The following is a 17425-nucleotide window of genomic DNA, read 5'->3' as shown; positions in this document are numbered from 1 at the left end:
ATTCCTTGTTAACTGATAAAAAAAAAAATACATTTTCAGGCCCCATATGTGCCTATTATTGTCCACACATGAAGGAAAATGCTTGCATTAGCATGCTAGCCCTGCTTAAAGCAACACAATCCCATAAAGGGAAACCTCAAAACACCAAAATAAAGAGGGAAGAAAGGGGGTTAATTTTTAATAACTTACTAGGAGTGTATGGCATTTGCATTTAATAGTTTGTAAAAATCTAGTGTACTTTTTACTGTATTAAAGGTCTCATTCCCCCCCCCCCCCCCAAATTAATTTTAAAATATCTAGTTATGGTCTCTAGTATGATCTCTAGCTTTTTTTTTTTTTTTTTGTGGGGGGAATACAATGCTCCGGTGTTTCTGTATAGCCCTGCTTTATTTCAACAAATAAGTGGTCTTATTTATAAGAAAGACAGGATTTTGCCTCTTGCTCATGATTACATGCAAACACATCACCTCTGATTGGCTAACAGCACTGCAGCAGAGAAAACCAACCTGCTGCCTTCTCCCAGTCAATTTTACAGTTCTAAAACTCAAAGGACAAAATGTCACCACGTTGAAACCCCAGAGTTCACTCTATATCATAAAATTCGATGCGATGTGACCTGTGGTCTCTCGAGTTGTGCTGCCTTGTCAAAATGTGCTTTTTTTTTGGTGTATATTTAAGGTCTCGGTAAAGTACAGAATCAACCGGAGGTCCGCTTTAAACTTATAGTTTCTTACACAAGATAAAACATTTTTCTGAATATTTTCTTTTCTAAGCTACTGCAGACAACGAAGGTTGAGCAACAGTTTCATGTGTAGCATGCATAAACAACTCAGACTACTGTATTTCACAAAGAACAAGAAAAAATGGATTTTAGTGGAAAGAGATCTTTAAAATCTCTCTCCTCGATTTTAGAAAAGTGAATTATGCAAATGAAAGGTTAGAAAAGGAAAGGCAAATGTTCAATTTCTATTTATATGGTCAATGACATTCAGTAGTGGTGTGGAAAACATCTCAGATCATGTGCTGCCGAGAGCAGATCTCTAACAGAACTCAACCACTTAATGTCACTGGCAGATGTGTGTGACTGAATGGGTGTCCACTTGCCCTGCAATGTTCTGTTCTTCATATTAACTCCGTTATGTCAGATAAAGGCCTCCTTGGAGCGTCTGTATGCAAGTCAGATGTTTTAAATTGGGGTTGAACTAAGGTTAGAACACACTTGCATAATGAACTATATCAAAACGACAGACAACAGGATTTTTTTAGCATGTTTCAGGAGAGAGAGAACTGAGAAAAAGAAAAAAAAATGAAAAGTTCAGAAAACACAATTTTAAGACAACTTACTGCGTTCATTTTTGAGTTTTAAAGAAAACCAACCACCACCAGTTGTGCCAAATAGAAATCTCTAGGTCAGAAAATAATTTTTTGTATAAAAATAAATATGTATAAAAACTTAAAATCTTAATTTTACCAACTTATAAAATTCATGTTTCTAGTTTTTAATTTAAGTTTTCTATCCTTTAGGATCAAATAAAGTATGTTGTGTACAATACATTTTACATTAACAAAACATTAAGTTAGATGAATTTTATTAATTTAAAGTAGCAGCTGAGGATTTATGACTTGCATAGGTGTTTCATTGTCAGTCACAACCAAATGTCAAAAGTAACCAGTTGGAAATGGCTAGTGTACAATCACACAAACCATAGCAACTTGCTCTTATAGCCTTTAACACTGAGGCCAGGCAGTTAACTATTATAAAACACATATAGAAATCTCAAGGGAAGGCAGCCTGTGGAGAATGATTTCACACTGATGGTGAGTGAGAGGTGGGAGGACACGCCCAATATGCAAATAGCGTGACCGACCAACATCAGGTGAAAACCCCTGCAGAATTGCTCAGTAGACCCTGTTTAACTAAAGAGTGAAACTGAGCATGTGCAGTAGTGCAGAGTAGTTGAATTGGCCTCAACTAAAATTAAACTACAATATTTGGTGAAATAACCCTGGTTTTTAATCAAAGTTTTCATGCATCTTGGCATCATGTTTTCCTCCACCAGTCTTACACACTGCTTTTGGATAACTTTATGCTGCTTTACTCCTGGTGCAAAAATTCAAGCAGTTCAGTTTGGTTTTGGTGGCTTGTGATCATCCATCTTCCTCTTGATTATATTCCAGACGTTTCTTTCAATTTAGTAAAATCAAAGAAATTCATAATTTTTAGGTGGTCTCTTATTTTTATATTTATATCCAGAGGTGTATTAAACTGTGAGACCGTGTATATAGCTGGCTGGGTTTTTCCAATGAAATCTTGAGGATATCAAGGCTTATAAATGTCTATATGACTTGTTTTTGTATGAATGACCTCTTGATCAAACAAGTCAACCAGTATGTCCAGCTCCACAGCCAGATTGGCCATGTGAACCAATTTGACTACTAAATCCGTAAATGCACTATGCTGGTCAGAAGATAAGCTGCAGTCTCCAGTTTACCAGCAGATGGTATGTTTTCAGCTTGAAGCTGGATTTTTCATTAGGGACAGCACACAGTACAGAACACCTTCCACCTGGACACAACACTGGAGCAAGCTTCAGTCTTCAGTCTCAGGAGAAACCACCTTCTCCCCTTTTAAATTTCAGGCCGCACCAGTGAGAACTTCCCAGAGGGGTCAGGAATAAACCATTTCTCCCAGAGGTCAAGGTGCACACAGGGGTAGTCCCAGGGCTTGAAATGGCCATTCCAGTGAAGCAGGTTTGCCTCCTGGAGGAAGGATTCAGCATAGCGGGCATCAGGGCTCCAGCCTAACAGAGAGCAAAGGAGCAAAACCACGTGAAAAATGTACAGAGGTGGAAAGTAATGAATTACATTTACTCAAGTTACTGTAATTGAGTAGATTTTATGTAATTTGTATTTTTTAAAGTAGTTTTTAAAATAGGTAATTTTACTCTTACTGGGGTCAGTGGGTTGGGAAACTGGCCTTGTAAATTTGGAAGAAAATGGGATAAAAAATAATGAAAAAAAAATTCAATTCAATTAATAAAAACATATCTGTAAAAAAAGATTTGTTCTCAAATGAATTTACTTAGGTACTTAGGATTTAATTCTCCTCTCGAGATAATCATCCCAAGATAATTATCTTGGGATATGTTTAGGGGGAAAACCTAAGAGCGTTACCCACGCTGGCCTGTAGATGGCACCAGTATGCCATGACTGACCACAAATCTAAAAGGAACAAAAACACTTTTTATTTATTTATTTTTTTAATTGTATTAAATATAAAATATTCCTTACCTAGATGGAAAAATATTTAAAACATTTATTCAATGTAAATTTGCTATCACTAATACATTGAAATAATACTGATCTCCAACATCAGACAATTTTTTTTCACGCACATTGATTTTACGTTTATTCAACACTGATTCAATGTTATGGTTTTATATGTATGGTATATTGTATTAAAATACTGGTGTGTATATCTTGTAGGTATTACATTCTTTCAGCTCTACTGTGGTCCTGTAGTGTAGAAAGGGGCATTAAAAAAAATTAATTACTTTAAATATTATTATTTGTGGGAAGCCCCTCACCTAAAAGAGCTTAGTACAAACTTTGATTCAATGTCAAAATTACAACATAACATTAAAGGTAGATTTTCTGTCATTAATCTTAACAGATGTAATAAAAACAAATAATAAGGTTCATTAAAGTGTTATTTGCTGTTAGGGTATGTAACATGGACTTCTAATTTTTAACAAAATATCTGTCTTTTTACATTTATGTTGTGAATAAATAAATTAATGAATTGCATTTATTTAAAAATACTCATATTTACAAAGAATATGTTCTGTGGCATTTTTCTTATCAGACTAAATTTAATAATTTAATTTAAATATTTATGTAATAGTTTCTGTAAATCCTGTTATAGGAAACACAATAATTAATAATTGCATTGATACAAACAGTACAAAAGTATCTACTCTGCAGACACCCATCTTTGGACAGTTTTTTTTCTTCACAATTGCCTTAAGGCACAGTAAAACCAAAGGGACGTGGCATTACCCAGATGTCTGACGTGCCACTTTGGGTCGATTGTTGTGAATTTGTCATGAAACACAATCAGCATCGGAGGAGTGGCCACACCACCAGCCAGTGCACTGCTGTACAGGTTCTCCCTAAAAACACAATAAACACAATCAAAAACATTAACAGGTTTTTATCACAGACACTCATTTTATTGTACACTACATTTACTGGCTTATTCCTTAAGTGATCCTGAGTTTGAGAAAGTGTCCACTGAAAAATTTTAAACTTTAAAATAGATCAAATCTTACTGGAAGTTCTTGCTCATCCATTTCTCAAGCTGCTTGGTGATCTTTTGCTTTTTCCACTCCTCCACATCAGCCACGAACACCCCCGGATTAAAGGAGCAGTCGCTGGGATTTATGCCCAGGTCCCTCACCTCCTGCTTCCGATAGTCCAGGAACCCCATGTAGGTGGTCTGAGAGAAGACAGGCAGATATTTGAGGTCTCAGAATCCCTCTGTAGCAAAACTGCAACACTCTTTAAACGACAGATTCTGACTCAAACTACTTAACACAGTGTGTACATGAGCACTATTGATGGTGAAAAAATACACACTGTTACACTCGCATCCTGTTTCGTGTCCTTTCTGTTTGTTTTCCTCCCCCATGTGTTTTCTAGCACATGGCCCTGTGGTGTTCTCCTTGACTCCTCCCTTGTCTTTTCTGCTTCCACTTGTGTTGCCTGTAGCTCCGCCCCTCATTACCTGTGCCAGGTAATTCCTGTTTTCTGTTCCCTCCTTGTTTATTTATAGTCCCTTTGTTTCAGTGTTCCCTTGTCGGTTGTTGTACGTTTTCACATCTGTTGGAGTTGCTTGTTTCTTGTTTTATGTCTGTTTATTTATTGTTTTGTTAGAAAACTTCTGTCTGTTTGTTTATCTTGTTTTGTATTTGGTTTGTATTTTTTTAATAAATACTAGCATTTATGTCTTTTACGTCCACTTGCCGCATCTCCCTGCTGCATCCTGACACACACTCACCAAGAACTTTCTCAGGAGTTCAGAATTAAATCAGTTAAACCAGCCAATCCTGTGGTAAAAAAACCCTCCAAATTTTACTCACTAGCATGCCGACACTGCGCACCATCTCGTGAGTGGAGGGCAGGTCACAATCTGATGCAAACGCAGCCGCATGGCCCGGCTCCATCTTGATATTATACAGCTCCTGGATATCTCCTGTGGGTTACAGTTTATAACAAACCTTTAATGCCTATTTTTTTAAAGGTCACCTTCCACTAAAATCCACTTTTGTCAGATAGGAGCTAACAGCAATAGGAACAATTGAGTAATGTGTTATTTGTGCAAATAACATATCAGTGTTCTATGGTTTGCTAAGTAATTCAGATCTAAGGAACAAATGGTTAGAATTTGTTCTAACCAGAGAAGTGCACCAGAGAAGTACAATTGAGATAGGTAGGTTTATGGCGGCTCTGCTGCCGCTCTGCCGGGCTGGATTTTTACTTTCTGGAACAATTTGGCATTTTCTAGTCTAGGTCAGTGGCTGAACTTTGCTTACACATGTTACATAAAAAAGTAACATATGACTTTGCAAAGACTGTTATTAGTGTAAAAATGTCTTTGTTTAAAAACTTTTCTAACTGTTGTCTGTCTCACTGCCTTCTGGTGTTGCAGTGCTCTCAGCTAATCAGAGGCGATATATGTGTGCTTGCATGAATATTCATGAGCAAGAACCGAAATCTTATCGTTCTCCCCCCCACTCCTCGACCAAGCACTTTATTTCACAAAAATCAGCTCACATGGTTAGACTTTTTAAAATGAATGAAAAAACAATGGAATTACACCTTTAATGTCTTGGCTTTTTTGTTGTTATAAAAGCAGACGTATCAAATTTTATTTTATTTCTGGCGCTAATAAACCCCTTTCTGGGTGACTATATGGACAGCAACAATCATACCTTGCACAATGATGTCATCATCCAGGTAAACAACTCTTTTGTGATTACTGATGGCAAGCAGAGGCAAATAGAATCTAACAAAATTCAGCTGCAACAGAAAAGAGATATAAAGAAAAGAGGTATAAAATAAAATAGAGGAATTTAGGGTAATTTCATAAAAGTAAAGACTGTCAGTCAGAACAAAAGGAACACAGGCTATTGTGTAGTGTGTATTAGAGCAGTGCTCACAGGATGAAGCAGGTCTGGTCTGGATGAATCCGGTTTCACCTTTCCTTTCAGTACCATGGGGTTGAACTCCAGAATCTTATACCTGATCTCTTTCAGCTTGGTTTTCTCAATGTACTGCCTGCTTAAAACCAGGAAGACATGAGTTTAAGGAAATAAGGGTTATCTCAATTTTTAGCTGTTAGAAATACCACCATTCAAAAGTTTGGACAGACATTTTCATTCAGTGTTTCTTTATATGTTTATTTAATTTATTTACTACATTGCAGATTAACATTAAAGACATGAAAACTGTTAATAAGGACAATAATAATAAGGGACACATATAGAATTACGTAATAAACAGTAAAATAAAGTGTTTGTCCTCCACAAAATCCGCTAATCTAAACCTGATGAACTGAGATGGTGATTTTGGATGAGCTGGAGCAACAACTATTGTTCAGCACCTCCAGGAACTCCTTCAAGATGCTGAAAAAAACTATTCCAGGTGATTAAATACGAAGAGTGTGCAGATCTGTCCTCAAAGATAAATGTGATATAAAACATATTCCAGTTTGTTTAACACCTTTTGTTTACTAAATAATTCAAATTTTAAAAAAATTAATTGTTTGTTGCATTGTTAAATAATTAGCATTGTATAATAGTATTAATTTGTATCGTTATACTCAAGCATGGCAATAAAATAAAATACAAATATTGTGATTTACAGCATTTGTTTGCAGAAAATGAGAAATGTCTGATATAACAGAAAGATGCAGAGCTTTCAGATCTCAAATAATGCAAAGAAAAAAACAAGTTTATATTCATAAAGTTTTAAGTTCAGAAAATCAACATTTCAATATTTGGTGGAATATCCCTGGTTTTTAATCACAGTTTTGCATCTTGCCAATTGCTCCTCCACCAGTCTTATACACTGCTTTTGGATAACTTTACGCAGTTCAGTTTGGTTTGATGGCTTGTGATCATCCATCTTCCTCTTGATTATATTCCAGTGGTTTTCAATTTAGTAAAATCAAAGAAACTCATTGTTTTTAAGTTGTCTCTTATTTTTTTTCCTGAGCTGTATGTCTGATCTCTATAAACCATACTGAGTGATATTTGTTTGGACAGTCTATTCAGTTAATGTCCATAAGATGTACGCCACTTCATTTCGATAAGCTGCCTAGTAAACAGGAAAAATTTCAGTTTGACCTGTAATCATTGCGTGTGTTGTTGTGATGTAATAACTGTCTACATTCAAGGTCAGCGGGGGAGTACTGCACCGTATCAGTCTGATGGCATCTCGCAGGGTTACTATATAGAAGAACACGCTGGCCTTTGTGTTGCTGTAGACACTATTGATTGTGGTCATGGCAGCTCCAAGACGTTCCTCAGAGGCACAGATGACCACCGGGATGTCCGTCTCCACCTCCGACTCAGACCCACCCTCAACTGTCTGTTCTGGGGTGTGGTGCTCATGATCTGCAGAACATTAGCAAAAAGGTATCCTTTCTTTTTATAGAAATATCCCTTAAAATGTAATTTCTCTCTTCAGATAGTTAAACAATTAACCCCTCTACTCTGATTAAACTTGGTCGACCAAGACATGTCTTGGGTCTAAAGCTGTTTAGAAGTTTACTGCTGAAAGCTTAATAATTAAACTTTAATACATTTTCATTTCTTTGGAGTTGTTAGACTCTTTGGCCCGTTTTCTTAGCTACAACTGCGCATTCTCGCCCCATATAGACTCTTTGGTCCGTTTCCCGCGCTACAACAGCGCATTCTCGCCACATATAGACTTTTTGGGCCGTTTCCAGCGCTACAACTGCGCATTCTCGCCGCATATAGATTTTTGGGCCGTTTCCCGCGCTACAACTGCGCATTCTCGCCGCATATAGACTCTTTGGTCCGTTTCCCGTGCTACAACTGCGCATTCTCGCCCCATATAGACTCTTTGGTCCGTTTCCCGCGCTACAACTGCGCATTCTCGCCACATATAGACTTTTTGGGCCGTTTCCCGCGCTACAACTGCGCATTCTCGCCGCATATAGATTTTTGGGCCGTTTCCCGCGCTACAACTGCGCATTCTCGCGGCATATAGACTCTTTGGTCCGTTTCCCGCGCTACAACTGTGCATTCTCGCTGCATATAGACTCTTTGGTCCGTTTCCCGCGCTACAACTGCGCATTCTCGCGGCATATAGACTCTTTGGTCCGTTTCCCGCGCTACAACTGCGCATTCTCGCCGCATATAGATTTTTGGGCCGTTTCCCGCGCTACAACTGCGCATTCTCGCGGCATATAGACTCTTTGGTCCGTTTCCCTGTGCTACAACTGCGCATTCTTGCTGCATATAGACTCTTTGGTCCGTTTCCCGCTCTACAACTGCGCATTCTCACCGCATATAGACTCTTTGGTCCGTTTTTCACGCTACAACAGCGCATTCTCGTCGCTTTTAAACTCTTTGGCCCATTTCCCGCACTACAACTGCGCATTCTTGCCGCTTTTATACTCTTTGGTCTGTTTACCGCGCTAAAACTGCGCATTCTCGCTGCATATAGACTCTCAGAAAGCACTTTAACACATCTATTAGAGGGTTTCCTGGTATTTTGTTTGGGTACCTGAGTGATTTGCTGTTAGACGTGCTTTAAACATCTTGCTGTACAGGACAACCAAGGACATCAGGATCAGCAGCATCAGCAGCACTCGGTTAACTTTAACATACAAAACAGAAAAGAAATTAACTAATTAATAATTCGTTTTTAGAAATGTTTCTTTCTCAGCTCACAGGAGCTCCACACAAAAGTTCACAGACTCATTTCTCAAATAATTGATCAGAAATCCCACAAGCAAACCCTTATGTGTGGAAAATACTTATCACCTCTAAAAACTCTAATACAGAACCACTAGAGGTCACTGCAGAATTATTCTGAATCCTCAATATACAGAAAATTCAGCTCTGGAACAAATTAAGAGACCACTTTAGTTTCTGTATCAGTTTATCTGATTTAGCTATTTATAGGTATATATTTGAGTAAAATGAACATTGTTGTTTTATTCTATAAACTACGGACAACATTTCTTCTAAATTTCAAATAAAAATATTATCATTTAGAGCATTTATTTTCAGAAAATGAGAAATTACTGAAATAACAAAAAAGATGCAGAGCTTTCAGATCTCAAATAATGCAAATAAAACAAGTTTATATTCATAAAGTTTCATGAGTTTAGAAATTACTATTTGCTGGAATAACCCTGTTTTTTAATTAGAGTTTTCATGCATCTTGGCTTGTTCTCCTCCACTAGTTGTACACACTGCTTTGGGATAGCTTTGTGCCACTCCTGGTGCAAGAATATATGCAGTTCAGCATGGTTTGACGGTTTGTGATCATCCATCTTCCTCTTGATTATATTCCAGAGGTTTTCAATTTGGTGAAATTAAAAAACTTATCATTTTTAAGTGGTCTCTTATTTTGTTTCTAGAGCTGTATATATTTTTTCCAAGATCAGTTCATCTTCTACTTGCTTAAACAGAAAGTATTCACAGTAACAAAAAGTGTGTACTTTTACACCACAGTATGCAGACTAGGAAATATCACATGAAATATGTTTTTCATTCCTAACGTCAAATAAAAATATGTTCTCTGATATGAGAACAATGCCTTCTGTTCTACATTTGGTGCAGGGAGATTTGTGCAAACTGGCAAATGTGTGTCAGGGGAGTGATTAGAAAAATCTGAAAACTAAAAATAACATCTGCTTCTCCTATCAGGCTTCTACTGGGAGCATGGCTAATTTAGCCAGGTCAAACTGTTCTTCTGCCTTTACTGAACACAGCCAATGTTCTGTGTTTTAACAGAGCCATCAATCTCCCACTCTGGTGCTCTCTTCCCTGAGTTACTCCACTCCTAAAAAAACTGCAGTTAAAGTACAAGCATTGCATAAAAATGAAATAACATTTTGCTTTTCCTGAAGGCCTAGATCAGGGGTGTCCAAACTACGTCCCGCGGGCCATTTGCGGCCCGTTTCCAGTTTTGGAGCAGCCTGTTCTATTTTAGAAATAAAATGAAAGTTGGCCCGCTGTTAAGCAGGTTTTTATAATGTGAGATTCAAAGTTTGAACGCTAGGTGTCAGAAACAGGCCAAAGAGTCTAAAAGCGGAGAGAGTGCGCATTTCTAGCACAGAAAAACGGGCCAAAGAGTCTAAAAGTTGCAGTAATTAAGGAGTTTAATATTAAGAGACAACATGAAATTAAACCAATTTGAAAAATCTTAGTTTACACAACACTGTCAAAGATAAATAAAGACAGTAAGTAAGTAAGTAAAATGGTGTGTAAATGAAAGTAATCAGGAAAATGTATTATTTAAAGTGGTATATTTCATTATTTGTTTTATTACAGAGTCTGTGGTCCGTGACTTCAAATATATTTCTCCTTCTGGCCCCCAACAAAAAAAGTTTGGACACCCCTGGCCTAGAAGGTTCCTCAAGCTTAATATAGCCAGAAATTAGTATGTTTAGATCTAATCATTAAGTATCATTGGTTTGCTTTGACCAATCCCAAAACATTTAGCCATTCTTTTGATACAATTAACTTACTGCTCTCAGAGTAAATATATAAAGGAATACACCAAAAAATGCATCAATTAATTGTATATGTATAAATGATATACTACATTAAGCTTGTATTAAAAGGTAGTTAGCTATAAAATATATAGGGAAGCAGTCTGTATTACTAAAGTGTGGATCCATACATTGTATCCATACAAGTAGTGCAAGTAGTGGTCCCTAAGAAGCCACATTGTCCTCAATTACTCAAACCACATTCCAACATCATGACCACAACTCCTCCGAGTCTTCTGCTTAGATAAATATTTGCAATACTGGCTTATCATTTATCACTTTGAGACTAGGTATAGCTCAGGGCAGTGCTTATAGACCTCTAAAATGCAAGGCAAACTAGTTAATATTCATAAAGTTTTAAGAGAGAGTTCAGAAACCAATATTTTGTGGAATAACCCTGGTTGGTTTTTAATCACAGTTTTTATGCATCTTGGCACCATGTTCTCCTCCATCAGTCTTACACACTGCTTTTGGATAACTTTGTGCTTTTACTCCTGGTGCAAAAATTCAAGCAGTTCAGCTTGATTTTTAATGGCTTGTGATCATCCATCTTCCTCTTGATTATATTCCAGAGGTTTTTATTTCGGTAAAATCAAAGCAAGTGGGCTCTTATTTTTTTCCAGAGCTGTAACTGTTTGTGTGTGTGTGTTAGAGGTGGGTGATTTGGCCCTAAAATAATACCATGATATTTCGATATAACGATACTCTTGGCGATATGACAAAACACTGAATTACAAAAATTATTTAAAAAATACACTACTGCAACAAAATTAAAATATTTTTTAAATTATTGCATACAATATGATATGGCACACCTCTAACTGAGATATTAAACAACACCAGAATTTTATCAGATTTATAACAGAAGTCAATGATCCAGAATATCATGATACTAATAATGCACTCTAAATATCTCCATATATCCAGGAATAAAGTAAAATAAATGATACTGGACAGATATAATCTGTCTCTAGTAGATATATAATGGGAAATGAGAACAGTGTGAATTTTTCTTTTGCTAAAAACAGGTTGATATTTCACAATATTTCAGGGTATAATATTGTTCACGATATTCAAAAATGTTGGCGATATTATTGTGTACAATATGGCACACCCCTAGTGTGTGTGTGTGTGTGTGTGTGTGTGTGCGCATGCACAGTGTGATTCTGAGAAATGACTCTCTGCTGCAACAGAGTGAAATGCATCTAACCTCCTTTCTCTATTTTTTAACCACATCTGCCAAAACTGGCACAATAACTAACATACACACACACACACACACACACACACAGCCAGCACACATTCCAGATCAGCGGGAGAGCACACTACTGAGGAGGGAGTTTATCTACCCACAGTCTGTTCTGAGCAAAACTGTCTTCAAGCATGACAGCCGACCTAAAGCCAGTCCTAAAAAACTGCAACTCCTCTCATCTCAAATTTCACTCATCGACTAATCCTTAGTCAGACTACTTAAACCCTTCTGGCTGGGGCCAGAGTCAGTAATTCGGGGAAACTGGGAGAGATTATGTGAACTCAGCCCTCACCAGTGATCTGACTCACTGCTGCAGAAAGTTTTATTTTTTTTATTCTGAAAGGCTTTTTTTCACGGTCAGCTGTCCGCAATACTCTTTTTCAGTTTTTGTTTACGTTAAACATAAATAAAACATCTTAGACAGAAAAAGACTTGGAATTATTTGCCTTTACGTCAGCGGTGCACAATAAAAATCTGTGTTGGACTCCTACACTTACTTTCCGCACAGTTTATTCTATATTTAATATATATATAATTTATATTTACATATTTAGTGTTGGAAATGTTGTAGTGTTTTAGTATGATTAATGAGTATCATTTGCTTTAAAGAAATCAGAATCAGCCATAAGAAAACTGTTTTCCTATTTAACATCTTATGTTTTACTTCTCATTTCTCTCTCTCTCTCTTTCTCTCTCTCTATCTCTCTCACTCTCTCTCTCTTTTCTCTTTTTGGCCCAGTAGTTTCTTTTCAGTTTTTTTTACCCATATTTTTACCCATAAATAAAACACCTTTAGACTTTTTTTAATGTGGAGAATGGAGCAAAACAATGTGTTGAATCTTTTGTTTTCTCTCCTAGGCAGCCCCTCCAGTTTGTGGGTTGTTCTATGCACTGAAAAGTGAGTTTTTCATGCTATGTCCTTCTTATCCTCTTGAGTCCCAGGCTTTAGCTTTGTGAGCATGTTTAATTTCTCTAGATATACCTTGTAATTGTACAGGAAATCCAGGAAGGATGTCCTCACATGGGGACAGTAGTTTATTTTCACATTTAAAATGATCCTTGCCATTTGGGATCATAGTAAGCACCTGGCCCATGCTTTTGCAAAAAAATGGCTGTAGAAACTTTTGACTGGGATTCCACCATCTTGTTTTCAATCAGTTGAATCTATTGTTGTCATTATGTTAAAAGTTACCATACCAGAGTAAAAAAAAAAACAAGAAAATAACAAGAAGAGTGATTTACTTACTTTTCCTCAGTACGGCCATGATTCATCCTTATACGTCTGCACAGAAAAAGCAAAACTCAATTACTATTCTTCAAACTGACCATATCTGATCATAATAACATTAATTAGTGGTGGTTCATTATCTTTAATAACTGTCATGTGATTAAACAACAGCCTATCAACTATGATCAGCTGCTGCTTCTGCCCACTGTGCACCTTTAGCTCTGTTAGCAGAGTCCCCTGTGTCCCTGCTAACATGTGGAACTGCTTTGGAGGAGTCTTACAGCTCTTCCTTCCTGGTGGCATTCTTCACTGCGCTTCTATCTCTGGCTTTCAAATATCCATTCCAGTTCAAATCCCTCTATTTTCCCCTCTCTGGAGAAGTGCATCATTTCCAGCGTGGCGTCTCGGCGCGGAATAAACATATGACTCTTTTTCTGGCTTTTTTACGGACAGAGAGGCCAACTGATCCAAACAAAAGCTGTGCAAAGGCGTATTTATTTGGCCCAGCCTACAGATCTCTGAGCTGGAAAACTGAAAGTTGTGATTCAGTTTTGCAATTATGGAGGATGAACTAACAGCCAGTAAAAAGCAAAGTTGGGAAAACCTTCATTTAATCTGGTTTGGGCATCATAACATTTGCGCTTTTTTGCTTGTTCTTGAAACTGCATTTATGTAAGGCTGTTTCTCCGTCTGCTCTAAGTCCCAAATGAGCGCTAAAACATCCACTAACATGGCTTAAATCCCTGATATTCTTAGCAGAACGTCGAGCTGATGATTTGTGTGCCATGTTTAAGCAGTTCCCACAAGAATCTAGGCAAACAATGAATACATTTTCAGGTACAGCTTAGTGAAAAAGATAAAATGTTACATCACTGTTATATTTAAGGATGAATGTATTACACATATGCTTTGGAGGATTGCAGTTACTTTATATTAACACTACATGTCTATTTTTTTCTGTGCTTTTCTGGAGAAAGTCAGACATATCCATGAGGCACACAGCTGCTCATGCTTCTGCATTTAATTTTGAGCAGCCAGTTCTTTGGTTCACATGTAGTGAGCTCACCTTTATAGGAATTTCAACCATAAAGTTTCCATAATGTCGGCGTAATTAAGTCAGTCTGATGGGTTTGGTGTGAAATGCTCTGTTTTAGAGAATCAGCTTAAAATTAATCAGTTTTGTGCTTTTATAAATCAGACGTCTGACAAATTTAAATGGCTCTAAGGCCCTGTCTGATTAACTTTTAACAATTTTCTATTCATTTTCTATTATAGTACCTGATAATGAGAAACATCAACATACCACAATTCACATATTCTAAACAGAGCATTATATATTTATACATGTATTCATATGTCCATACCTGTGCTGTAATTTAGTGCTGTAGTGTAGATGTTTTATTACTTAATCCATTGTGTTTCCATCATAAAGCTCAACTTTGCCTATCCACAAAATAATACTAAACCAGAGTTTCCAAAAAAAAAATCACTTTGGAAAGCATTTTTCAAATTTAAAAAATGTGTATTTTAAAAATAGTCTAATAATATCTAAGAATTCATTTAGGTAACAGGAATGAGTGTTGAGATTGACCTCATCAGTCAGAGTTACAATAAGAGCAAATATACAGAAAAACAAATAAAATAACTAAATTTTGGTCTTCCCATGAGCTTCAGTAGAAACAGCTGATGTCACTTCCTGTTGTAAATTAGTTGTTACTTGTAGAATGTTCCAGATGTTTCAGATGGGGTAATGTGTTGCGATAACAGAACTGAGTGAAACCCAGGGACACAACTAAACTGTGTATTTTAACTTAAATATTATTTACTTTAAGAAATGAACACAACACAACAATGCAAAAAAATTACATCTCTGAATGATTTTAATAATTTTATTTTATGGTAAAGTTTATAGTTAGAGAGTGGGGACAGGTAACAAATGCATTTTTTTTTGTTCTAAGTAGTTTTTATTTAATGTTTTTAATCACATTTCTTTTTTTTTATCTTATTTTTGCAATTCAGTCAATGTACAAGACACTATGCTTAGTAATAAAAAATGTATTTTAAAGAGTTATTTTGTGTGCACATTAATACATGTTATTTAGGGGGGACAGAAATGGCACCAATTTGGTGGAATATGCCAGATGTTTAATGACTTGCATGTATGCATTGCGACTGCATCCGTTGTGTTTTTATAAAGTTCAATTTTGCCTATACACAAAACAACACTAAAACAGAGTTTCCAAAAAAATGTCCACTTTTGAAAAAAAAAAAAAAAAAAAAAAAAAAACATTTTTCTTCATGTACTTTCACTATATTTTATCCAACAGCATTTAGCTCCACCCATTCACACTGAAGGTATAAGGAGTGTTTTAGCCCTGCCTTCTGAATAAATAAAGCACATTCCCAACAGAGCTCATTTATATTAATAAATACACTGTAACAATAGCAAAGATAGTCTGTTAACTATAACTTTACAGACACAACAAAATGCTAAAAAATAGTTATGAGGTCATACACTGCTTTAGAGAAAATAGTGTGATATAAAAAGAAAAAAATGAGCCCTTTAATGCCAACCAGCCTTCACATCTTATTTTTTTTACCTCAGCTTTTTACAAAGTCTGACACTGGTCTTACCTCATCTTGCTGTAGTTTTAAGCTTTAACTCTAATTCTAACTGCTTTAAACTTTCACAGACTTACTATAAATCATACAGTGTCTATAAAAACTACAATTTCTAGTTCGTTTTTTAGTGTTTTTAGAGAAAACCGCTCAGGGTAGGTAACAGAACCCACAGTGAGGGTAAAGAAACACTGCCTGCTTTAAAAAAGAGAGAGAGAGACAGAGACAGAGAGAGAGAGGTCTTACCTCCAGCATATTTAATATTCCTCTCAGTCAGTCTTTAGGTTAGAGGGATCAGGCTCGGTGGGGGAGCTGTTTCAGGCTGTAATTGATCATATAAAGGCATTTAAGCAGCAGCAGCAGAACAGCTACACACACAGATCCCCTAATAAGACTCAGTACAGCTCTCAGAGTCCAGCTGCAGGGTACCCAACCCCCTCCCCACCTCTCTCTTTCTCCACCTCTCTCTCTCTCTTTGTCTGGCCAGATGTGCTCTGTCCATCCTGTTCACCCAGAGTCAGAGTCTCCACAACTCATTCTCTAAAGGTGAACAGTCAAATGTAAAGTTTATCAGTTATATTTTCTTTTTGGGTGTAAAATTTACAAGTAGAAATCTGGTGTGAAATGGGATTTGGGGTTAAGTGAAACTTTTGTTCAATAGCCTTCCTCTGTTTTACATTTCAGAGTGGAACTACTTTGAGCTAATTAATGGTAGCTAAAAGTGTTGCATTTCTGAATGCCAGGGGGAAACAGACGGTGGGGGGTGGGGGGTCAGAGGTGGTTACTGTATGTTTAACTACACCTTAAATGAATTAAAAATGGATTTCTCTTTTAATTATTACATTTAGTAATTTTCAACCATTTTTTAAATTCTTTTTCTTTTTCCATTTCTGCCCTCACAATTTATATTTTAGGGGGATTTTATTTTCTTCCGGTTTTTTTTTTCTCCAATTTTGAAACACTTCCCATCAAGAGTTTATTTACAAAATGGCAACACTGCAACACTGAATACCATAATTTTTTCCTGTATTTCAGATCATGGACAGAAAAAAATTATATTTTCAAATTAAGCCTCAGAAAACTAGACTGAGAAACATCACACTGATGCATAAATACAGTACAGGACGATACAAACTGTTTTTATGAAAATTCTCACCCAGGAGGAGTTTAATACTACATTAAATAGTTTTATATCAGGTTTGACCAGTAAAGAAGTAGAGGAAGATTGGAAGGCAGTTAAAAATGCTTTAATTCAAGGGTTTTATTAATTGGCATTTTTGTGTTGCTGAGCTCACAAGTGCTTTCTTTCTTTTTAAGAATGTGCCAGATTTCTGATTTGGTCAATCTTAAAGTTTCTCCTCGACCTGCACTAACATCTCTAGCCTGCAAATTAGAAGAATACCACAAACAGCAGGCCTGATCAGTGACCAATGCTTACTAGGAACTACCTACAAGATCTGACTCAGACCTTAACTGTTAATCAATGCTTTTTTTTTTACTACACCTGTCA

The 17425-nt window shown here is 36.5% G+C and overlaps 1 protein-coding gene across 2 annotated transcripts; it reads right to left on the bottom strand.

The window, feature by feature from the left end:
• Positions 1-1483: 1483 nt before the first annotated feature.
• Positions 1484-16660, bottom strand: glt8d2 (glycosyltransferase 8 domain containing 2). 2 transcript variants are annotated; one of them, XM_022671867.2, is made up of 10 exons: positions 16162-16660; positions 13315-13350; positions 8818-8910; positions 7481-7679; positions 6222-6339; positions 5994-6081; positions 5142-5254; positions 4332-4498; positions 4060-4172; positions 1484-2801 (listed from the first exon to the last, which is right to left on the bottom strand). In XM_022671867.2, exons 2-10 carry the CDS (start codon positions 13331-13333, stop codon positions 2629-2631), a joined length of 1083 nt encoding a protein of 360 aa, XP_022527588.1. In that variant the 5' UTR covers positions 13334-13350; positions 16162-16660; the 3' UTR covers positions 1484-2628. The 2 variants fall into 2 exon arrangements, with proteins under 2 accessions (XP_022527588.1, XP_022527589.1); XM_022671868.2 differs by lacking the exon at positions 8818-8910.
• Between the last annotated feature and the right edge of the window lie 765 nt (positions 16661-17425).

The sequence above is a fragment of the Astyanax mexicanus genome, chromosome 2, assembly GCF_023375975.1.
Source record: "Astyanax mexicanus isolate ESR-SI-001 chromosome 2, AstMex3_surface, whole genome shotgun sequence".
Classification (NCBI taxonomy): Eukaryota; Metazoa; Chordata; class Actinopteri; order Characiformes; family Acestrorhamphidae; genus Astyanax; species Astyanax mexicanus.
The sequence above is the reverse complement of the archived record's forward strand: the minus strand, read 5'-3'. Positions and strand labels throughout refer to the sequence as shown.